At 42.5% G+C, this 24958-nt stretch overlaps 1 protein-coding gene across 3 annotated transcripts in view; it reads left to right on the top strand.

Moving 5' to 3' along the window:
* Positions 1-24958, top strand: part of MACROD2 (mono-ADP ribosylhydrolase 2) — an 836463-nt gene that overhangs the window by 2501 nt on the left and 809004 nt on the right. For all 3 annotated transcript variants that reach the window (XM_029961674.1, XM_029961673.1, XM_029961672.1), the window contains exon 2: positions 13591-13698. In XM_029961674.1, coding sequence (XP_029817534.1) covers positions 13591-13698 — 108 coding nt within the window. The remainder of the gene's footprint in view (positions 1-13590; positions 13699-24958) is intronic.

Raw genomic sequence — 24958 nt, 5'->3', positions numbered from 1 at the left:
GATACTCAGTACTCAGCTGGAGATTAAGACAGTTCAGTACTGCACAGATTTGTGTACTGGCTGTTAGGAACAGCATAAAACCTTCATGGTGCCCATTTTTAAATGTGAATGACTTGCTGGGGGGTGTTGGGAGATTCCAGGTAGGCACATGTTTTTGTCATGTGGAAGTTTAACAGAAGATTATTGAAAAGTCTGTGTGTGGAACTGCTCAAACTGAAATGACTTAAAAGGTTCATGTTGGGAGGGAACCAACCTCACTGCTCTTTGTTGACACGTTTGGAGAACATACTGTAGTTTGTGGAAGAAGGGTTTTTCCTCATGCCTCCTGCTTCACCCTTTGATGGGAAGTTGTGTTCAGAACTAAATTCTGAAGAAAACTGGTAAAACTTGGAGTAGGTTTGTGTTTTGGCAAGGCTGGAGGTCTTTGTAACTGAGTAACAGAAGGATGTGTAACTCTGTAAAGCTTTCTGAGGAGCAGAGTTGGGGAGTTCTGAATGGCAGCTGACAAGGGCTTTGTCTCTTATAGCAGCAAAGGTGTTTGAAAGCATTTGGGAGTTGAAAGCAGCAGTGTCTGTGTTAAAATGCTCTTCTGTGACTAAAACAAAACCCCACATTGTTTTGCAGGTGTCCTCATATGGACAGAAGTAGCCATAAGTTGGTGTGTGTTTTGGCATGGAATTCAGTCCATGTTTGTGCTAATTCTTCTTTATGGGAGGAGAGTGGTGCACTGTGGAATGTAGAGACTAAGCCTGGTGCCCTCTGCTCTGGGCTGAGGGAAGCAAGCTGGTGTGGGTATTTCCAGAAGGCCTGTGCTGTCAGAATCCCTGGATTTTGGGTGTGCCAGGAGACACAAGTGGATCTCGGAGATCAGCTGTTGTAACACAGCAGTGGAAGGAAAAGGGAGACTTAGTGAAAAGTGTCCCTCTTTAATGTCACAGGGGATGGTAGAGGGGCAAAAGTTTTGTTCTTTATGTTCTGTAAACATAAGCTTTCTTTGTTTTAACTGCATTTATTAAAGAAATAAGCAGTTACCCTCTTTGCAAACAAAGAATGAGTTTGTAGAGGGCTGGATAGTATGAATATACTGAAATCCATCATTCTTCCCACTTCTTATCCTTCAGATGCAGCAAATGCAGGCATCTCATCTGTTTTCTTACGTACTTTGAAGCAGAGTCCCTTCCTGACAACATGTGAATAATGGACTTGTTTTCTGAAGCTTTGGAATTTATATCCCTTTGTTTCAATGATATTTATTCCCCACCACTTTATGCTGGGCACTCATTCTGTACAGCAACAGGAGCTAATGTTGCTCAGTGACTAAAACACCACCAATGTAGACTCATGGCTAGAGTGGTTTTAGAAGTTAAATACATATATTAGCTTTTTGTTGGGTACACAGTAATTGCCAAAGATTCTCTGCAGAGATGACTTCAGAAAACTTTTTCTTGAAAGCTTTTTGAGAAAATCAGGGTCTTGGTAATTTTGTTTTCGCTGAGTTTTGTGTGCCACTTGTAGAAAAACAGTTTGTTGCATTAATTGGGCAATTCAGAAAATGGAATAAATTTTATATAGTTGAACTCCAGGCAGCTGAGAGTCCTGCTGATTCTCACAGCCTCTGGAATTCATTTGTATGGCAGTGTTGCCAAGAAAACAGCAAATTCAGGTGGTGGTTTAAAGGTCTTTGCTAATGGTAAGACCTGATTTTGATTGGATGAAGTTAAAAGGGAAGGACACAGTAACTAAGTTTTTAATTTTTGTTTAAGATGTAATGAATAAAAGGTCTGCAGTCCTCTTTTTTTAAGCAAGTCTTGAAATATGTTTAGATGTTTTGGCAGCTTCTGTATCTTTTTAATCTGCTATTTTTTTAAAGAAAATGATATGGTTCAAAGTATATTCAAATTAATCTACTTTAACACTGAGGGGTTTATGTATAATAATTTGCTTTGGATTTAACAAAAGCATCTTTGCACTGTGAATGTGTAGCTTTCTAAATATTCACAGTGGGTTGACACAAGATTACAGAGACAAAGTATCAGGGTGAGCCACTCGAAATGCTTCCTGGTGGAAGGAAAATGTGTGGTTATACTGAGCCGTGACCAGCATTTCTTGAGATGGGTAACTAAGCACAGGTAACATAACATAATAGCTGCTTGTGGCCCTGTTTGGTGTGGATATCTGTCCTGCAGGAAATAGGAATCCAGGTGAATATTATCAAACTGACCTTGGCAAGTGACACCACTACTACTACTCAGCCAGGATGTCTGCAAGTGAGAAATAACATCTCTCTAAACCACTCATTATTTCCAGTGACTTACACAGAAGAAGAAATTGTGCTCAACTAGAACATGAAGATTGACTGTTGGGCAAGTTATGACAATGTCTGTAATAGCTGTGTCAAACCAGTGTGTTTCAAGACCATCCCCCCAGCAAGAACCCAAGTCCATCCGCTTGCACTGTGTGTGTTCTTTTTTTTTTCTTACAGTGACTTTAGCAACTGTCTTTATAACATGTTTTTGCTGAGTGACAAGGAGGAAAGTAAATCAAGAGAGCTCAGTGTGATGCTTTCTATCTGTCAAAGAAAATGGTGCTTTTGCTACTGAAACTCTTGGTCTGGTGAAGTTCACAGTGCAGCAGTTTTTCTGCTGAGCTCACATAGAAAACAGCAATAACTTGTGTGCCACCATTCAGGATCTCTGCTGTTACTTGAGGCAGAGTGTGAATTCCAGCTTTGCCTAAACTCCTGCTGTATTTGGTTTTGTCCTTACTCTTCGTGTAGTCATACCACTGTTACTCCCACTGAGTGTCTTATCACAAGGTCTCTCCAAGACTGGTGTGTTAAAGGTTAGAAAGCTGTGTCACTGAGATGCATGTGGAGATCTCTGCTTATTAATTGCTGTGTGTAATAGCTGAGGGAGCACCCCCCAAAGAGCAACAGCTGTGGTTTGTGTGAATTGTGTGAAGATCCTGGCAATGGAGTATTTGGAATACTTGGAAAACGATGTACTTTTTGTGGAAGTGCCTGTAAATCTGTTTGCTCATTTCTGCTCTCTGTCCATATATATTAAGGAAGGAGCAAAGGAATTGGAGGGGTAACAACAGCAAACCATGTTGGGAGCTTCTCAGTCTGTTCTGGAGGTGTCCAGGAGTCTGTGTGCATGATGTGGGGTGACTTTAAGGCTGAGGTGGTTTTTGTTTGGCTGCAACCCATATCTAAGGGAGTAACCAGAGCCCTGTGTGTGCTCTGCTTCACCCAGGCTCTTGGCTGCCCTTTGGGGACGTGTCCTGAACAGATGCAGAGCTGCAGAGTGGTACAAATCTGACCATGTGATTTGCTGGCCCCACACACTTTTCTGTCTTCTTCAGATGCAAGTTTACTTATTGCTTGAGAGCAATAATCTGTGTGTGTGTGTGTGTGTGTGTTGGTTTGGTTTTAGAGGCAAATATTCCTCCTTAATTAGTGATAACCCTGATATAAGTGGATAAATGAGTATGCTTAGTGCAAGGGGTGGGGAAAAACTACAGTAAACAGAAAGAATGAATATATAATCAGTTGACTTTATAATTCCCTGGTGAGCTGCAGGCATATAACCTTTATAGGATGGATTAGCTGTCAAAGAGGTGATGCTTGTGCTACATTTTTTTTAAAGTGTTTTGAGGAAGAACTAAAAAAAATCTTTCAGCAAATGTGAGATGATTATTACAAAGTAAAAGTTCAGATCTGTTTACATAGATTAAAAACACAAAATCCAGTGTGGCTAATCCTCTTTTCAAGAAAGTAATAGCACTTGTCTTTGTAATTAAGGCAGTGATTTCTCTTTAAGCTGATGCTTGGTGATTTTTTTTTTTTTTTTTGACAAGTTAACTTCCACAGAGCAATAAGCTCATACAGGTCCTGGATTGAGTTATCATTTTGTGGCCCTTCTGAAGGCAGCTGAGAAAACCCTCTTATCTGCAGTGGCAGACAGCTCCTTGAGGGGCAAGAGTTAACTGGAGGAAAGGATGCTGCTCTCAACAATAAATTGGTGTCCTTACTGAGGCTCTGCAAGCTCTCGGTGGGTTTCAGAGAGCAGTAGCAGGTGGAAGTGCAAGGGGAAGTCAGGCATGTCTTTGCCAGAAAGAGTATTTCCAAAGTTTAATTACTGGTGACACGAGTCTTGACCAGATTAATAATTTCCAAACTTACTTCTGTCTCATGCAATATGAGATACAATCCTTTTTTTCTGTAGCTGCTGAACATCTCTGCGCACTGAAGTTTTGTGCAGAGGTCCCTGGGGAAGTACTGAGCAGAGTTAGAAAGTGGAGATGATGCAGGGTGCTGTGAGCTGGCAGGCTCTGCTCGCTCAGGGTGTGAGGGAGGGTGGCTTTAGCAGCACTGATGCTGCAAGTCGGGATGTGCTGTTCCTCAGGAATGACTGAGAAAAACTGTAGGTTCCAGCCTGGAATATTTTGGTGGCTGACTCGTCTGGTGTTCAAGACTACTAAGATAAAGCAGAATAATAGTAGCTTTTTGAGCGAGGTAGTGTAATACATGCAGGGGAAAAGTAACAGGTTATGGACTTTGGCTCATGTCTTCTCTTTGATCATCATTTTCTCCGCTCCCCTTTTTACGTATAAAGGATGAGCTTCTTCAGAGTGTGGGGGATTGCAAGATCAAACCCCCAAATTAATGCTCTGCAGAGGCAGTTTCAGTAAGTCATCCAGCTTTGCTCAGTGTGTTGGCTTGGCTAATGCCCCAGTCTATAATTTATGATGGATTGTGGCATATGTCCTCACAGTCCTGTGCAGACAGATGTGAGCCAATGTGCCAGCCTGCTTAGAAGCCATGTGCCTGTGATTAGGTTGAGTCCAAAATCAAGCTGTTAAATTGTACCCCTGTCATGGCTTACTATGTAGACTTGTTGTCTGGCTATGTGACTTTTGGATATTTTCAAGTGTAGGTGAAAAAAGCTGATGTCCTCCTACAGAAGATGGGAGCCTCTTTTGATAAGACAATAAGAGACTGGTGTGGATTGGTTTAATTTGCTGTAGCTTAGGTGTGACAGACATTTATGAAGGTGCTGAGCTGTTGCCTCAACTAGGATTTGCTGCCTGGGACTAATGATAATTATGATCACACAGGGTGGGCTACTCAGCTGCTGCTCTTTGGGTGTGGGAGTCTTGCGTTGAGTTTGAAAATGAACCTCACACTCAAACTGGGTAAGGATTCTGCCTTACCTCCCTCGGTGAGGTTGGGGGATCACTGATGCAGTTTGAGCTCACTGAGCTCTGTTAGGATCATATTAACCAACTTTCATGGATAGTTGCGTTTGCTTCACGCACAGTTAGACACTTGATTGCACGTGTTAAAAACCCAATCACTGGAATCCAGATAAGCCTGGTCTTCCTTTTTCGATTCACTAGAGCTGAACTGCTCAGCACGTAGAAATGTCTCTAACAAGCCAACTGACGTCTGAGTAGGTTGTGGGGAAGAATCACAGAATCATTAAGGTTGCAAAAGACCTTTAAGGTCATTCAGTCCAACCATTAAATGGTAGTACTTACTCTGTGAAGTGATACGTGGCTTTCTCTTGGAAAACCCAGTTGAGACAGAATTCCTCATCCCTGTAGGAAGTGCTGTGTGCAGATGCATTTGTTACGATGCCCAGAAAATGCTCTTTTGTGCTGTAGAGAAGGCTTAACAATCCAGTTGAAAGGTAAACTTGGATTTTGCACAGCCTTTTCTGTGTGATTCTTTTCTGTGTGGCTCCATTTCACTAAGAATTATTTTGCACGTCAGTGTGGGGTGTGAAAGGGAAGCATAATGTTTGTGCACAGAAAACGTCCTGAGACTTGCAGCTGTTGTATGTTGACTTGGCATTTCTGCAGAAGTGTGTCACAAGGGTCTTTACCAAAGCTTCCAGATGGTTTTGTTTTGGGAGATGGGATGCTATAGAATGCACATCTTGCAAAATGAAGCCTCTCAGCCTTGTGCTGATGTAGCCAATACATTTATTTCTGAGAGTGGTTCTCTGCAAGCACCTTTGCACTGAGAGCATCTCAGTTGGTGGTCAAACACTGTGTCAGAAAAGGTTGTTCTAGAGTTTACCAAGAGCCTCCTGTCCAAAGGACTTGATCCATCTCTAATGCAGATGCTAAAAAAGGGTAAAACTGATCGTACCTCTGTCTTGCTTTACAACATTTCCCTGCTTTATCCCGCGCTTTGCTTTTCCAGAGGCTCGTTTATGCAGTGGTGGGCCTTTCTGATGGTCTCTTTTGGTATGGATAGTTAGGCTGTAGAGGTGTTCTGAGTTCTGTGTTTTCCATTTACCCCACAGGTTTGACTTGCAGTTGAAGTTCATCCTGCACTGGGTTTATTCTCATGTGCTCAGTGTAATCTTTTCTGTGTGAATAAGGTCCTCTGCTGCTCACCTACTGATGTAGTGCGTGTTATGTAGACATGCAGAAGAAGATAGAGCTAAATCTTTCTACTAACTGCTAGTGAGTTTGTAACTGCTTGTGAGTTTGTATTCATTTCCATTTTTCAAGTCCTTAAATTAAGCAAGTATGACTAATGATAATAATGGTAGAGTTCTCTTCAAATATTGCATGTATCCTCTGCCCCTTGCTGTTTAAATTGAAGTTCAGCTGTTCCTTAGGGTAGCAAATCACACGTGGTATCTCAGGGAGCAGGGAAAGGGAGATACTGCAAGGTACGTGTTACCATCAAGCCTAATGTCTTCATGTAGGAAACATCTTTTGCACTTGCATAAGAACTTACCTACCTGCCTCTGGTACTAAAGTTCCTACTCCCACCTGATAAAGAGTTGTCATTCATGCAGAGAGGCTCATGAATGACAATGCCATGAAATGTTTACTGATGGTTTTGCTGTAGTTTTGCATAGTTTTCTGGTAGTAACATTTTATTTCCGAGCTCCACTGCAACTACTACAAAAGCCTGTAATGCTCAGCTAGAGAAGTTGTTGCTTAGCAATGGTGTAGGGAATTAAAAAAGCAGAAAATGTAGAATATAAATTGTCTGACTGCTTAGTGAGCTAATGAATGAAAGCTAATGAATTTGTGGTTTCCCACTATAAACTTATTTTAATCCTGCTTAATGCTGTATGAGGGTTTTCATGTTTTGGTAAATGAAATAGGTACTGCTGAAGACCAAACACCTGGCTGTTCATGAAAGGTCATTTTTTTCCCAGGTTCTAAAGCTGCACTGCTGGTAGTGTGTTTTGGATGGAGGCTCATAGTTATCCCAAGAGATGGTGGGTGGATTTGAACACTCCAGGAATAGTTGTAGGAATGCTGTGATACTGCAAGGCACAGCTCTTGCAGTGAAGGTGATCTGACTTGTCTGTGAAGTGACATCACCCCTAGTCTTCCAGCTTTATAGACAAGTATCAACATATTCATGGAGCAATGAACAGGGGTCTAAAGCAATGTAATATGTTTGTCTCTCCATTTTTGGGCTTCCACTGTTAATCACAAACTCTCAGTAGTAGAAGGAGGTTATAAAGTAGGAACTGAGTCTTAGACAGTGCAGTTCTTGCCTCCATGTGACCTTGGCTGGCCATATACTGTGTAACTCAGGCTGCTATTTGGGAAGAAGCATCTGCGTATTGAAATTCTTGGTAACACTGGGAGTGAGGCACTGATAATCAGACTTGGGCAAGAACTTAGCAAATGCAGCATCCACCAGCGTTTTTATCCCAATATATCATTGCAAAGTCTGGAAGCCCTCTGAAGGTTCATGTAAAGAACTGACCAAACAAGACAGCGATTGAATGAGTGTCTTCAAGTACACAAAGCACAGCTCCTTCTGGGTCACAGCTAAACCAGCAGCCATTCCTACGGACCCTAAATCATGAAATCCCAAACCATCAGAAGCAACCACAGCAGCTGGATGCTGACTCTCCAAGTAAACACACAAATACCCAAGGGCCTCAGCCTACTTGTGTCTTGTCTCTGCTGTCACTGTGCATGCTGCTGAAGTGAGAAGACTTTGATTTATGAGTTGACAATTGCATGTCCCTGCAGACCAGGTTGCATCACAAATTAGAGCTGAGAATGTGTTCCTGTTCTTGTTCTCCTCATTTGTTGTTACTCCTTTCTCAGAGTTGGGTCTTCGGTACTTTTGCATTCCATACCAAGTCTTCTCTTGGTTTACAAAAACTTTAGAAAAAAGGCAAACTCCTCCTTTCTTTCTACTTCCTCTTCTCCCAGACTAAAAGGGTTTTCTTGCCTCTCAGCTTTGTCTTTTGGGGATATAGAGAGCCGTGTGGGATAGACTGAGGGAAAGGCTGGAACACAATACTGTAAGGACTAGGCAAGACCTTGGTAACACAAGAAAATTGCATTTTGCATGAGCACTGTGTGGGTTGTTCAGTCTGACTGGCTGCTTTGATCAGTTCTCATGGTACCCCACTCTTTCTCTCTGTGATGTGTAAATGTCTTCAGTGACTCCCATGCAAACATGGGGCTAAAACGTCACTGCTCATACTTCGAACCCTGTTTGAGGGCTGCTGGTGGCCACATCACTACATTGAACTTGGCCCAAGTGAGTGAGTTCTAGGCTTTTTGCAGGAATTGTAGAGGGGTGTGTTGTAGCCCCTTGTTCCTCAGATGGGGGATATTTCATACTTCCTGAAAAACCTTGAATGGGAGACACGATGATCTCCTGACCTGGAAGATGGTCAGATTTAGCCTGAAGAAAAGTCATCCCCGATGGGATCTGATCAGTGTTTATAAACATAGAGTGCAAGGTGTAAGGGAGATGGCTCCAAACTCTTCTCAGTGCTGCACAGGGAAAGGGCAGGAGGCACAAGTTGGAAGAGGAAATTCTCTCTGAGCATTAGGAACAAAACCACACACTCAGTGTGAGGGTGGCTGAACACTGGAACAGGTTGCTTGGAGAGGTTGTGGAGTCTCTGTCTTTGAAGATATTCAAAATTTGTCTGGGACTGGCTCTGGGTGACTCTGCTTTGAGTGGGGAGGTTGGACTTGACAATCTCTGGAGGTGCCACCCAACCTCATCCGTTCTGTGGTTCATGGTGTCTGTTTGCCTCAGGAGTTTGGTACTTGGCTGTAGTCCTGGGCTAATCCAATTATGCCACTTGGTAATTAGCAGAAACACACCATATTGGCAGAGTGTGCAGCCAGAGAGAAGGTGTTGGTGTTCATCATCAAGTGCCTTTGACTTGCATGTTGTGCTGCGTTTTTGGCTGGGTAGGAAGTGATTTGTCTGCAACAGATGTTTCCTCCTTGTGCTCAGGTTCTGATCTCGTTTAAGTCCAAGAAGTGATAGAGCAAATCTGTACTACAAATCTGAAGTACTACAGTGCATCTGTGAATGCTTTCCCCCTGGTGATGAAACATATGGAAATAATGCTTATCTTGATTTAGATAAGCAATTGCCTTTCCTGTACAATCATCCACGCTTAGTAGGAGTGGAAGCAGACATGGAATAGAACAGGTCTTACAATCTGTCTTTTCTAAAATTTCTTAAGCCTGTGCAGAAACAAATGGAATAGAAAGCTGTGTTAGATGGGAGGTTAGTAATTGATAATAGCTTGTCATTTTTAATCTGTACAGGACACCTGTGAAAACAAAGCTTTAAATTAAAAAAAAAAGACACTGAAGGGAAAAGGCACAGAGTGTGTAGCAGAGTTGTTGCTGCACATTCCCCTGTGGTCAGATGCACTCCTAAAGCTTGCTCAACTTTTTTTTTTTTTTTTTTTTTTTTTTTTTTTTTTTTTAAGTAACCCAAGGAAAGTGGAGCAGTGTCCCAGTCCAGTGTTTGCTGAGGATTCTCTCGGGAGTGGAAGGGCTGGCTCTTGCCTGGGAATCACATTGTGACTCTTATCCCTTGCTCATGTTCTTTTTCCAGTGTTCTTTCCAGATCCTGTTAGAATAGCCTTCCTTGTGTGGGGATACACATCTCTACTACTAACTGTTGTAGTAGGGATGAGAGAGTGGGCAGACTTCTTTGAACTTCAAATTAATTTACTTCCTTCAGCTGTGAATTCTAAAGCTGACTAGAAATGATGAAACTCTCCGATTTTTCAGCTTTTTTTTTTCTTTCAATTCAGTCTGTTACTTGTTTTTATGAACTAGAGGGGGGAAAAGTTAAGTCATCTGAGTTGTTTAACAAACTTTTATTATAACAGTGTGAGCCTTTGAGCCTTGCTGCCATCAATCCTTTTTACTTGTTCTTTCTTGGATTTCTGTTTTCTCATTTTATTGTGCCATAGGTATTGCTTTATACTATGGGGCTTTGGTATCTATTTTTACTATGTGTGTGCTCTGCTTTCATTAACAAGTAGTTTTAAAATGCAAATATAAGGGGTTTTTATAACAGAAACTCTTCCAGGTGTAGGTTTTTCTCCTCCCTCTGGTTGTAAGCTGTTTGGTATTGCTGCAGGGATTCCTGTAATTGGATGCCTGAGACCTCAATTTCAAAAATTAAGATACTTTATACTAGACTTTAAAACCTCGACTATTTGAGCAGTGACTGAGTTTCAGGGCTGATTTTCCGATGCGGTAGGTTTGTGCCATCCTTGTTCATTCCACCAGCTGAGCATATTCATGTCCTGGCTGGGAGCTCCCTCTAGTGAGATGTTCTGACAGTCCTTTTTTCCTCTTAGTTTGGAAGAACTTAACACGTTTTCTATTGGAGCATAGTTTTTGTTGACTAAATCTAATGTGTTTTTCTACCCACGTGTGAGTCGTAAAGGCCCTTTTCCTTTGGGGTGAGCTGGAAGGAGCTGTAAGTAAAGCTGAGGACAAGGGCTGCTTATTTGCTGTATTTGGTGTAAAGAGCTCAGCTAATCAACCTCATCCTACTTCAAGCTGTGGCTCTGTGACTCAGATGTTGGGGCCAAAGGGTGACTTAGGAGGAAGAGCTAAATGAAATTGGGTTGCATAGGCAAAGGGATAGAAGATGATGGGTGGATTTAGAGGGGAAAAAGTGTGGATGGGACATGAATGATCAACTGTTTCTGGTGAAGAATTTCAACTCTAATATATTCCTGAGGCAGAGGGGGAGAGAGAAGAAGCTGGAGCATTTATAGTGTTTCCACTCTGTGTGTCTTCAAAAATAGCTGAAACAAAAGATATATTTTTAGAAAGGATGTACCAGGATCAACTCTATCCTTTGTGTGGATGCAAAGGTGATTTAGTGACCATTGACTTGACTTTCTCATAGGAGTTACAGTCAACTTGTTAGCAAGATTAAACTTAAAAAATAAAAGCTGTCTTATTTCATAAATAATTTTAATAATAAAAAAGGCTGGATTAGAAATCTTGCAGTATATTGCTCCATTTGCCCATCAGGTGTTCTTTCCTCAATCAGAGAAAAGTGCTGCCTCTTCATCCAAGTCTTTCTTGTTCCCTCCCCTCTGGAGCATGTCCTGGAGCAGGCAGCGGCGGCGCAGGTGCCTCAGGTAGTTCATGAGGGACACGGGGTTTTCCCTCTGCCGGCCGATCCCCTCGTCGCTGAGGTGGGAACCTTCCACCAGGCAGCAGGTCCTTGGCCATGCCGAGGGTGTCCAGCCCTTCTCCTGGGAGACACAGGGCAGGGAGCACGATGGAAGGGGCAGAGGGGCCTGAGGGGGCTGAGAGCCCTCTGGCTGGGCTTGGGCTCTGGGGGAGCTGGGCCCTGGCTGGGCTGCCCCAGGCAGCAGGATGCCTGGAGCAGGTCACAGGCAGGCTCTGTCTTGTGGCCCTGGCGGCTCAGCCAGTCCTCGCTTCCTCCTGGGAGGAAGGAGGCTGAGCCCAGCTCTGCCTCTGGCCTTGGGTGCAGGGCTGGGGCAGAGGCAGAGAGCCCTCGGTGCCTGCCCAGGCTTTGCTCAACACAGGGGCTGTCAGTCCTCACCCTGCACATCGCAGCCCCAGGCCGTGGTGTGTCCTGGCACCATCCCAGCTGCCTGACCCCATCCCTCACCTCTCTCCGTGGCCTCTTGGCTTTTCTCCAGAGGCGGCATCCAAGCCAAAGCGCGGCCACCAGCAGGGACAAGGCCAAGCAGCCACAGCCGAGCACCTTCAGGGGCCACAGGCCGGCACTGCCTGTGCCAGCGCCAGCGCCAGTGCCCGGCTGCTGCAGGGCCTGGGCAGGCACATCCAGCCCGGCCGAGACCCTGATGGGACGGCTGCCAGCGCCGGGGGTGCCGGGGAGGGGCGATGCTGCACAGAGCCCCTGGAGCAGGGAGAGCCCCAGGAGCAGGGAGAGCCCCGTGCGGAGCATCACGGTGCTGCTGCGATCCCCCACCGGCACCTTGAGCTGAGCTCAGAGGGCTGGGAAATGGAACGAGAGGGTGGAATGTAAGGGTGATGGCATCACTGGGAGCACGGGGCGGGGAGAGGGGGTTGACACCAAATGCACTGTGTTGTCACAAGGCTGTTTCCTGTCTGTCAGAGGGCTGGGAATGCCAACATGAGCCCAGAAGGTCTGAGCACGTGGCTGTCTCAGCTGCTCTCTCGCCACTGGGAATGGGTCTGAGCCCCAGGAGCTCAGCAAGGAGGGGCTGTGCCAGGGCAGGGATGTTGCTTGCAATGCCGTCAGATTTGAGCAGTTATTCTCAAATTCATGGGAATTTACGGTAAGACGAAAGAGGCAAATTTATTTGGACTGTTTCTACCTTCTCACTAAGTATTGAGGACTCTTTGCTTACAAACAAAATTTATTTGTTCTGAAGATTTGAGACTGCTTCCCACTTTGTCACTTTAGCAAATGAGTTCTATTTCTGACCAGTAGATGAACTCGAGCCTCTTGAGAATTTTGCTGAAAGGAATGTTAAGAATACTCAATTTAATAATCTTCCCTCCTCATTTCGTTGCTGATGATGTGCATGTCTAACAGTGCAAGACTTGGTGAAGCTTTGGGCAATGCATTTGTGAAAGGGTTGGAGGTGACTGAACCGCTCAATAGACTGAGCAGGGTGCAAATGATTTGGTGATGCAAAAATTAAAGAGTTTTTCAGAATAACAGACCTTAGTTGTTAATTGTAACATTATGTATTAACAAGTCTGTTGAAGGCCGATGTATGTTGTGTCTTCACCACTTGCCTCCTTCTAGTTGAGCAATTTAAGGTGACAAAGCTTCAAGTTTTAAATTTGATGGTGTTTTTTTTCAGGCTTTTCTTCTCCTGACTGTTTGTCTACAGGGGTCATTCTGAATTTTGGGGCTGTTGGCAAACGACGTGCTTGTATATTTTTGTACTCATTTGGAGAAACTATTGTTCTAGTAGGAGGGTTATCTTAACTAATTCTTCAGTTTGTTGTTGCAATTTGCTCCCTTGTGATTATGAAATAAAATTTGATGGATCTCGCTTCAGAAAATGCTTGTTTATACGGTTTTGTAATCAAATGGTATGCGGGCAAGGATTCAGTGCTTCTTACTATTTTGTATTTGGAAACAACAGGCAAGCAGAGTGATTTTTAGGGCAGTGCTGCTCTCTGTGTGGGTTATCGGTGCCCTCTCGAGGTGAAACTGGAAGCTGCTGCAGCGTGACAGCAATATGTGATTGTACTGCTGCCTGCTTGGGGCTTGTAAATAATGATCTCAGACCCACGTTTGTAACCTGATTTTACTGCTTTCTTTGTTTGTAGGTGAAAGCACTAAAGAAGACGTGCAGGGGAAGAAAAGTCTGAGTGAGAAAGTTTCTCTCTATAGAGGTGACATTACACTGCTGGAGGTCGATGCCATCGTTAATGCTGGTAGGTGGTGAAATATTTTGCATTGTCATGGCTTGAAAATCCTTTATAGCTCCACACTGCAAGAGAGAACTCTGAAAAGTTGCCTGAAACTGGTGTATCCTGTGGAAATCTGTTGGAAAATAGACCTCTTCCCCTGATTCCTTTATATTGCACCTGTTCATCCTGTGTGCCTTTACTGTGACAGGGATTATTGTGAAACTTTAATAGCGTGGTCACCGTGAAAAATCTTATTATATCCATCTTTTGACTTCACTTGTAGCTGGGACTTCACACATCATATTGTAGAAGGCTCAATTTTCTTACCAAGCTGGTGCAGTACATTCCAGTCTGCTTTTATAAATCAAGCCATTTGTGGGCTAGGTAAGGTGAAAACCTTAACAACAAGGTGACATGAACTCTGATTTTGTTTTATGTGGTTTGTGTAGTTGCTTTTGTGTTGGGAGATTCTGTTTTTCAAGTTTTTGGTCCTGACCTCCAGAATTATAACTGTTTTAGTACCTCTTCTTGCTCAGTGACTGTCTCCATGTGGGCAGCTGAGGTGAAGAACTGTGTGTAGCATCTTGTGACAAAAGGAGGGAAATGCCTCTGCAATTAGTTGATTTGTGTATGAGGTTATAGTAAGCTGATTTGGTTTTTTTTTTTTTTGGAAAGACTGTGGGAAGGTTTCCCCTTGGAAACCTTCTGCAACCTTTGGTTGCACTCCTCACCCCAAAAAGAATGTGGTTGTTTTGTCCTGAGGCTGGAAATGTTTTCCCCACCTAGTATTTGTGTGGCATTGATGAATTTTTCAAGAACTAATTTTTGGTGGGATTCATTTGTTGGAAGGAAACGTTGCAGTATCTTCTCTGTGATGCAGTAAAGTGCAGAGATTCCCAAGGCTGTATTGGCAAAAATAGATATGTTTGTAAAAGGCTTTGTTTGTGGAGGTACTGGCTCATGTCTGTAAAGAGCACAGGAATGTTTGCTCACACAGTGTAGAGGTTTGTGAACAGACTCTTGGGTTGTCAGATCTTGTTTCTCTCTGTGTGACTCCCCACTTGAACAGTGGAGATCTGCTGGTGGGTTTTGGGAAGCACAGGTAGAATCCTTAGTCCTTTCAAAGTGCGAGTACTGAGGCTGGTATTCTCATGTAAAAGTTCTTAATTAATCTTCTAGCTTGCTTTTGCACAAAAGCCTTCCTAAATTACAAACAAACGGTAGCATCCATGTAATGTGATCTCCTCTCTGTGTTGGCAAGGCCTTGGAAGCTTTACTATTTTAATTTTTTCCTAGTTCTTTTTTTAAGATGATTTTCCAGTAGTGCCCTCCCTGACTTCCTTACTTTATTGCTTTCCAGTAAGTCAATATTAGCACACTTCTCTCCATTTGTAGTTAACTTCTCTTTGCTCATGGGCCTCCCTTGAATTAGAGGCTGGAGCTGGTTGCAGATAAGCTTTGGAATAGTAATACTTTGCTTTTCTTTATTTAAAAGAGTTTTATTCCTTTTGCTTGATATATCCCAGACTGCCAATGACCTTATCTGCCTGTAAACTTGCCTGCCATCCTGATGAGAAATGCATCTCTGAGTAGAAATAAAAAATAGAATCAAAACAACGCCTCTTAAATGTGCAATTTTGAGAAAAGGTTTAAAGACCACTCAAAACAATACAAACTGAGACTGAAAAACCTGAAGAGGGACATGACACTCTGAAAGTATCTAGAAGGCTTTTGGCAAAAAGGAAGAAGTTGTTTCTACTGTTGTCTTCTTTAAATTGTATTTGGGCTCAATGAGAGATTCAGATTAGATTTTGGCAGAGATACTTATTGAAAGGACCTTATTTATACAGTGATGCTTTGGTGTATCAGGCTGACACGGAGCAGCAGCCCCAGGGCAGGGCTTTGGTATGGGTGGATTTTTGAGATTATTCTGACTCTCTCTTGTAATCTTCTTTTATATTTCCTTAAGTGGTTAATATATTAACTACTATGAGGTGGTAATAAGTTTAGATTAAAACACTAACCTACAGTTGCCTTGGAAAAAAATCAAATGCTCTCTGTATGTCAAAGCAGGAATTAAATTTTAAGTGTAAGCCTTTGATTTGCTCCTGGTTTCAGTGTTACATTTTTTTCTGTTAAACCTTTTAAACTGTGGAGGACAGCTGGAAAAGCTACATGAGGAGGGTGTTTTGGTTCAAGATCCGTGTTATTTGTCCAAACATCCACTTGCTGCACTGGGATTCCTTTTAAATCAAACAGTTTCAATGAAATTGGAGCATCTCTTAGATTGTATCTAAACCTGTGTTTCTCGACCCCATTGTTTTCCCTTCTGCAATGGAAGTTATCCAAACCTCAGAGATAAAGCAGAAAGTCACAGTACCAGCTTCTGTGTGTAAGTTCAGTAAAATGCAGCCCCCTGAACATGGAATAGGAAGTGGAGTTTTGGAGGTAAACCTGTGCAGGTTATTTTTGTATTTAATGCTTTTTGACTATGCCACATGTTAATGACTGATTCCCTCCTACCTGTTTCAAGCCCTGGGTTAGGAAGAAAGGAAGGAAAAGACCCTTTTGAGACTTTCTCTCTAAACTTAGAAATTCTGTCTTCTGTAATAAGTAGTCATATCCAAATTAAGGCCACAGGAAGAGACTTACAGTTGGAATGTTTACGTTGACTTATGTGAACAACTAAACATGCCTAAAATTAAGGGAATAATCTTGAACATTTTGGAGCTGTGGAAGGGTTCCAGGTGGTTCAGATTGTCTCCAGATTTGGATACGAATGTATTGCCAAAAAAATGTATGTTCTCAAATAGCTGCCTGTGAGGAGGAAATGAGATATAAATCGTGATCTTATGTAGCTAAATATCAGTATATCACTGATGAACTCTGCTACAAAAAGATCCCCTTTTCTCCTAGACTTTTAACAGACAAACTGAATGGTACTTACTTCCCAAAAATATCTTATATATATTTTATGCTAAAAGAGAGCAACTAAGGAAACAGTAGAAGAAAGTTTGTGTCTTTGTTCATTGTCAAAAGAACCACATCAAAACAGCTGCTTGGAAATCATTCAGGATCAGAGTGGAGATCTGAGAAGCAGCGCGAGGGAGAAGGGAGCTGAAAAAAGCAGCTGATGTGCCACTTTGCTAAAATCAATGTAAATTATCTACCCCTGTAAATGTCTTTTCCTTCCAGAATGGCTTCCTAGAACTTCCTTGCTGCTGATTGCATTGCAGACAGGTATTAGTTTAAGTTGATGTTTTACCTAAGGTATCTTGTTATGTCATGTCCTTTGTGGTTTTTTTGAGGATTCAGGTAAGATTTGTACAAAAATCTTATTTTTACTCCCATATCCTCTTCTGCTCTATCATTATTACACTCTAAGAATGGGAACAGGCTCTCTTAGAGGCATGTGCTTCCTGCATAAATCCGTGATGACTGGGCTTTTTAACAAATTAACTATTCCTGGATGTCACTTCATCCTGATGCCAGAAGTGCTTCAAGCACCTGGAAGCCAGATAACCACAATTAGCCAACTTCCAAATAACTTGTGGGAACTGAGCTCAGAGGGTGTGTCTGTGTTTAGGAGAGGGAGAGAGGGGTCATTTAGTCCCTTTGACAATCCCAGATATAAAAATAAGCAGTAAAAACCTCAGTAAGGTTTGAAAAATAAGTTGTGCAATATTTATAGCATCAACTAAGAGATAAAGAGTAAACTTCCTCTGCATTTTTAATAAATATAGGGAAAACCACATTGCTATTTATATCCTATGCAGTGACCATTTGAAGGAGTGGAATTTTCAGGTGGGTGTGACGTGGATGTCTGTGTACTTGATATACCTTAAGCAGCAGTTTTTCACTGCTGACCTCAGGTATTCATTCACTTCCTGCTTGTTAATAAATCTTATGCCCAGTTCTAAGATGAGGAGACATGTACTAATATGCTTGTGAGGGAGTTTTTACCATGGGCAAGGTGGATTAGGTGAGGGGCAGAAAAGGGTTCTCCTTGTTTTTATTTGATTAGGAGGAGGAAGAGGACTTGCAGAACACTAGAAGAAATGACATTTCTTCTTAGCTTTGAAAAATATTTTTGGATATCTGTACAAAAGTTTGATACTGAGAAGAGAAACCTTTAATCTTTGGGCAAAGGGAAGATGATCAGTTGTATTCAATGAGCTCTCTCTGGTAAGAAATCTGTACTATTGCTTCTAAGTTTGCAGTTAGAGGGTTGCTACAGTTACAGCAACTGAATGGCTCCTTGTAAACTGTACTTGAGTGCTGGGATCATCGCTAATACTCCCAAATTTGGGGAGAGGGTATCACTGTTTAAAGGGAGTATCTTTTCCATATGAGAAAACAAATGGGAAATAAAATCTTAAGTAGCAAAAAGGTTTAGTGAAGAAGATAACTAGACAGCTTTTTATGTCCCTTTTCCAGTCCAATGCTGGCATTTAGTTTAGAAACTCACACTCCTCAAGATGATATTTCCTTCCAGGAAACCACCTCCCTCTGTGCAGTGAGTCTCCTCTGCATGACTCGACTTAGAGGATGAAATAGCCCTTTTCATTTTAAGTCCCACCTTTCCTAATGACATATGCCTTTCCTCCCTCAGGCTTGTGACTTCACAACTGTGTTTCAGTATTTTAGTGTCATAACAATATCCTTATCCACTTTTCCTAACTAGAGATAGCAACAGATTTTCTTCCTGACTCTTCTTTCCCCGGCCTTGACCTTGAGTTATAATCTGATTGTTTATGAGGCATCCCATTTTTCTCAAATCCAAAATTACATGTCAGGGTAGAAGTGCTGTGCATTGATACTGGGAGCTGAATATATTATCAGGGAATTACTTATAGGAGTGTGTAGGTGCAGATAGTGGCTGAACTCTGCCTTTCCACACAAACAGCTTGTTAATGCACAATCAGTCACCGCCGTCGCCTTGAACTTGGTGCTTAATGAACAGGTGGGGAAAAAGGATGGATTCTAATCTGGAACAGATCTGACATCAGGCAATTTCACTGATTGCTAATCCATTTCATTTGGCAACTTAATTTATCACACGGAATTTTCATCTTATGGCTTCTGGAGTAGAAATTACTTCAGAAGTGGCCTGTCTGAATATTATGAAGGTATTTGAGTCGGTTGCTGAGCCTGACCCAGCACTGGGTATATACTTATTCTCCACATTTTATTTTATAGTGACCAGTAGTTCCTACTCTGGAGCTCATTTGAAATTGCTATTCAAAAATTCACTATAAAAATAAGTCCCTTAAGTTAAATGTTCCTGCTATTGAAAGCGGAATGAACAAAATGTAAAATCTGCCCTTAAGTTGCTTATGGGATTTTGACATGGGATGTTTGCATCTATTAACATTGATTTTTGTGGGGTTTTTGTTCTTTTCTGTATAAATGGTTCCTTATGCTTGGGAGCTTCTTAGTGAATTTGCTGTCCAGTGGCATGTTTTGTAAAGGTACTTTAAATGTTTTATTTCCAGTTTACAGACAGGGAAACTGAAAACTTGTACTGAAATCTCATGTATGGAGTCATCTGGCATCTGCCTATATAACTTACACTGTTGTAATTTCCTCTAGGAATAGAACCAATATTGCTAACAAATTGTTGTTAATTTGGTTTTCATCTTTACTGCGAGCAGACTGTGGTGTTAATCAAAGGTTTCTCAAGTTAATTTACAGTTGGTGCAATTACACTTGTGTGAAAAGCCCCAGACTAATTTAAATATAGTCCTGACTTATTCATCAGGAAAGTCAATGTTAATAGTTGAGGGAATCGGTCATTCTCAGTCATGACATCTGTGAGTGAGTGAGTTTATTGCTGCTTTCTGTGGGAAGTGTTTTAAGCATGGCTGGTGAGCTGTAGATGTGGTTAAACCTGCCCTCTGCTTTTGGCCTAATTTCATTTCAGTGCTGTTCTTCCCTACAGTGTAATACTCATTTGGATGAAAAACTAAAAATCTGTGTACAGTGACAGTGATCTAGGGAATGAAAGGGAAGTGCAGCCAGAGGTGTGGTTTAATTTAGTCATGGATTACTGGAGCTGCTGCCTCAGTCAAACACCATTTGCTCCAAGGATGTGGCCAAGGCTTAAGGCTGAAGAGGCTCACTCAGAACTGCACTGCATAAAGGATGGTTGCAATGCACTTTGAAAGTATCTCAGGTATAATTAATATAACTCAAAACCTAAGGATTAAAAAAGGAGAAAGGCTTGGCAGGGCTGCAGACACATGGCAGGAATGAACTTTGTTCCTTGCTCTGGGGTGCTTTGGGAGGGGGAAATGAGTTGTGGGGAAATGTTTTTGGTACTGTGCTCACCGGTGTGCTCACAGCCGTGCTGGGCAGCTCACAGGGATGGCTTCTGGAGGGCTGTGAGCCTCGGACATGGGCCTGGACGCCAACCTGCCACATCAGGTGTGGTGTCAGGAGCAGGGTGTGTGGATGGTGGAATGGAGACCTAAACCTTGCATTGCCTCCAGGAGAGCTCTGCCCATCAGCCTGCCATATGGGCAGGCATTGCAGACAGAGAGGCACTTCATGTTAATGATAATCAAGTGATGATTTCAAGCAGTGGGATGTGAGCGTTCAGTGACTTACTGAGAAGCCATAAAAAAAGCAGTAGAGAAGAAAATATACTTTCCACTGGAACAGTGCACTTGAAAGGCCCCTTAAACTAACAGATTGTGGGCTGAGTCACCAGACACACCGCATGTTGAGGTTCAGAAAGCTTTTAGGCTTTTCCTGTTGTTCCATGCTGCTGTAGAAGTCTGAGTGGAATGAGATGAGTGTGCAGGAACATTAAGTATCTAATATTCAATTGCCTAGAGAAGTTGTGAATAACCCATCCTTGGAATTATTCAAGGTCAGGTTGGATGGGGCTCTGAGGAACCTGGTCTAGTGGAAGGTGTCCCTGCCCATGGTGGGAGGGGTTGAACTAATTGATATTTGAAGGTCCTTTCCAGTACAGACCATTCTGTGATTCTAGGAAATAGCCTGGCTCAAAGTTAATGGCCAGTTTTCTCCTCTGACAGGATTCAGCGTAGTCTGTTTGTACAAATCAGATGTGAAATGGCAAGGTAGACATTTCAGTAGTCCAATCTGACATGAAGGTCTGTGATACCTGCATTTATTTGCCAGCCTATTTTCAGCATTGATGCTTTCAGAACACTGTTTTACCTGGGCCAATATGTTCTCATTTCTTTGTGCATTTGTTGTTGAATCCGTTTACTATGTCTGAAGCCAGTGTGATTATTGATCCTTCATGCCGTGGTTACCCTGGACCTTTTTTCAGTGTGCCCTTTCTAGGGAAAACCAGCAGCATAAAGGCAAAACACCTTTTGGTATTTCCAAATCCAAAGTTGGATTTCTTAGAAGTCTGACTTCCCTCAGCCGGGATGACAAGAGTGCTTTCCGACAGCAGGTGGCAATAGTGCCCCTGTTATCGTGGAGCCACTTTTTTGGCCCGTACACCTTAATTTTCCTGGACATAAAATCAGTAATGGCTTAAGCAGAGGAAACAAAATGCGTGTATTCCGGGCGTGCTCGTTGGAGGGGCTGTCGATACAGCCCGCGCTTATTAAATGCCGACTCCATTTCATTCCATGTGTTTGAAATAGAGCAGGAGACAGGCGTGGTCTGGAAGAGCTGGGAGCATCTGTTTTACTTCAGAGAGGGAAATATTTGGGAAGGACCTTGCTATCAGCCTGTCTTATCATGCATTTGACAGTGCAGCTGTCGTCCTGAGTGCGCTCACCGTGTAAGAAACCGCCCAAGGTCGCCTTGAACAATTATGCTTCGTTTCATAATATTAAATCCACTTTTAATCAGGACTTGTGGGGGATTATCTAAAGGACTGGGGCTTTTCTAAGCTGATAGTTGCATCAGTGTGTTCTCAGTCAAGACAGACATGCAACATTGTGGGTTTTTTCAAGCTTTCACATTTTAAAAAACCTAAATCAGTTCAAGAAATTATTTGAAGTCTCCTCTCTCTGCGATACTAAGAGAATCTTGGCAGTGAGAGATCAGTTGATAGGCTGAGATTATCCCTGTAGTGTTAATATTGCCCCTCATACTCTGTCCAGATGTACATTTGCTCTTTCCTGGCTTTGTGTTGTAACCATGAACACATTGGGTTGTCCTGGGTTTGTTCAGATGTTGGATCATCATGATCTCAGTCACTGTAAGCAGTACAATAAGGTCAGCAAGGGAATCAGTGTTTCCATGTGTTTTAATCCCATTAAATATATGCAGTTAAGTATTGAACAGGGGAAGATCTCCTTTGGTTAGAGCAAGGTAGCTTTAGGTTTATCTTACCTAACTTACTAGATGCAGAAAATGGGATAAATACTCACCAAAATGGTGGTGAGAGTTGATGTTCAAAAATGCTGTTGAGTAGCTGGCTGACCCTGCTGACCCTGTCTTGTCTCCCCTGCCTTCTCCTCGGGCAGGAGGAATTTCTTTTCCTTGATTCTTTTAGCTGCTGAGTAGAAGACTGATGCTGTGTCTTCCACCCTTTTTTAGGATTTCAATTTTGCCTAGTGCTTTGCCATTTGCTGCGGGTTTTGGGAAAGCTTTTTGAGAAATGTAGTCCCTTGAAATACGGTTTCCATTGCTTGTTACATAAATAATTATGGACCGTGAAATGCAGTTTAGGTTTTGTTTTGACCCATGGCTGTTAGCAGCTGACTTTTCTGACAAAAGGAAAACATTTCTGTGGCAAAACCACAAGTTGCTTTCTTTAGGAATTCAGAATGCCTCTCACTTGGAAATTAGCATTAAGAGTAGGGCTTGGCTTTAGAAATCTGGGCTCCAAACCCCTTTGTGTGACCTGCTGTCACAGTCATAAAAATTAGCAATGGCAGCTAAATATACATCAAAGCAGGGGGGAAGGCTTGTGAAAGCGGCATTTGCTTGTTAATCCAGGCACAATGGCAAGTGGTGTTCGCATCATGTGCAAGGAACAGTCACTTGTATGTTTACATACCATTGCTCAGAGTGCTTTAGATGTGTCTGGGAATTGTTTTAATTCCAACAGTGAAGATGCTGCAAGGCCCTGTGCTTTCCTCACAACCGTGGTGTGAGGAGCTCCCGCTGCTCCCGTACATCCCATTCACTCTGAGGCGACAGGAACATTCGAGGCTCGTTTTAGTATCTCCTGCCTGGATTGTGAATGGCCAGGAGGGGACGTGGGGGGTTGTATTCCTTCCTCCTTGGGGTGCCCTGTCCCTAATACTGCCCTCCTGCTTGCAGAGAAGTTTTTGGAGCTCTGCAGCTTCTCCCCCAGCCTCATAAAGCAAAGCTTTGGCTCTTGTAGGAGTGATGTTGGAATGACCCTTGTTCTCAGATGGTTTCACCACTGCCTTGGTGCCTGGGGCTTTTATTGCCTATTGTGTCTGAGTAGTTGAATTTTGTGGGAAAGACACTGATTTGGCAAACTTTTTAGGATTATTGCTCTTTCTCTCTTTTATCACTTGCATGTCTGTGCTGCAGTAACTTCAGTCTGGTGTGCAACGTGAATCACTTAAATATGTCTCTGTAGCACCTTCATTTTATGCTTTAAAGCTGGTTTCTGTAGTGTAATAAATAGAAATAGTTAATATCTGATGTGCCTCGTTGTAGGCTGTCTCAAAAAGATGGTTCTGTCAGCTACACTTGATTTGTATTTAGAATGTTTTGCATTGCAAATCCATGTTAGAAATGCTTTTTAAATTTAAAGTGTGAACCATATTGCTTTTTCAAGGGAACGGTACTCTTGTGTCATGTGAAATAACTTTTTATTTAAGAAAGGTGCTATTGCTTTCAACTCTATGAAACCAGGTTATAGAGGAATGTAAGTCTTCCCAGTGACTTGATATGCCAGATAATAGTAACTGGCAGCCCATTCCCTTTACATTATTAAGAATTTATGGTGTATAGGCTGTTTTGGAGGAACTCTCTGTTTTTATCCTGTTAGTTTTAGTCCCCTTTGAAGTGATTATGCTGAGCAATGTGGTCCAGGTCACTATTGACTAGTTCTGAATTTCTGCAAATCTGAGTCCTGGTATTATTCTTTCTGAAATTAAAATAAAATTTTAGAATGGTTTCCAGAATAGCCAGTCAGTGAATAATTGTGCATTTTACCTGCAGAGTTCACTGAACCATATGAGAGAAACTAACAGAAATCCAGAATTTATTCACAAGATCTTATTTGTAAAGTTCTGAAACAATTAGTTCTGAAACAATTTTCATTTCAAGTTATCCATTGCCTTAAAAAAACCCCCAACTGAATCTACCCTAGAGGAAGGGTGGACCAGGACAAGGTCTTCCTTTGATTCCTTGGATGAAGGAATCTCCGAGTGCTGGAGGCCAGATGATTTTTGCCTTGTGTCCCAGTAGAGTTTTGCCAACCAGCAGTTCCAGCCTTGGCCATGGTCCAGCTAATTATAGTTTCTTTCTTTCTTTCTTTCTTTTTTTTTCTTTTTCCCCCCAGTACTAGATGACAAAAGCAGCATTTCAGGGAGCAGAGTGATCAGTATTAGGGCTGTTCCACCGCAAAGAGTGATTTCTCTACCTTCCCCCTCCTTTCTGGTAAAAAGGAACCTGCTTAGGAGGCCCAAACTTGGAGTTTTGGCAGGGCTTAGAGCCCAAAGGCTCTTTAGGTCAGGAGTTTACAGCTTCAGAGGCTGCAACTCTAGTTCAGACTAGTCCCCAACACCAGTAATAGATTAGATTAAAGTAAAAACAGTTTCTTAAATTCCAAGTGAATCCCCTGACAGACAGGCCAAGGGGTGTTTGCAGGTGGGAGTTCTTTTCTCTATAACTCTTATCAAAGACACAGCAAAAGGTTTTGGTTTCCTACTTTTCTTTTTAGTGCCTTTGTCCCAGGGGTTGAGTTACATCTGACTTCTCCTCTTCCATCATGCTGGCATCATCAGGCTGAAACCAGGATTTGAGCCAGAAATTACAGTTTAGCAATATCTTTGCTGCCTGCCTTCCTCTCCTGTCCTCTAGTGCTAACACCCAGTAGAGCAGCTTGTGATGGCTGTAGCCTCCCTTTCCACCCTTATCTTTGGGGAGAAGGATGAAGGAGGAGAATCAAAAACTTCTCCTTAGCAAGGCCCCTATGAGCTGTTCCTGGGCGTAACCTCACAACTACAAATCAGTGTCTCAAATCCCAGCCTCCAGCCTGTGCTTTTGGTATTTAAACTCACCTGTTCCTATTTGGGCCAGTGCTGATCATCCAGGAAAGCCAGGTTTTGTTCCTGTTCCTTGTTGGCCTCTTTCAGAGAGCCAG

The sequence above is a fragment of the Manacus vitellinus genome, unplaced genomic scaffold (assembly GCF_001715985.3).
Source record: "Manacus vitellinus isolate BGI_N305 unplaced genomic scaffold, ASM171598v3 scaffold_38_pilon, whole genome shotgun sequence".
Classification (NCBI taxonomy): Eukaryota; Metazoa; Chordata; class Aves; order Passeriformes; family Pipridae; genus Manacus; species Manacus vitellinus.
Note: the sequence above shows the minus strand (reverse complement) of the source record. Positions and strands in the feature narration are given on the sequence as shown.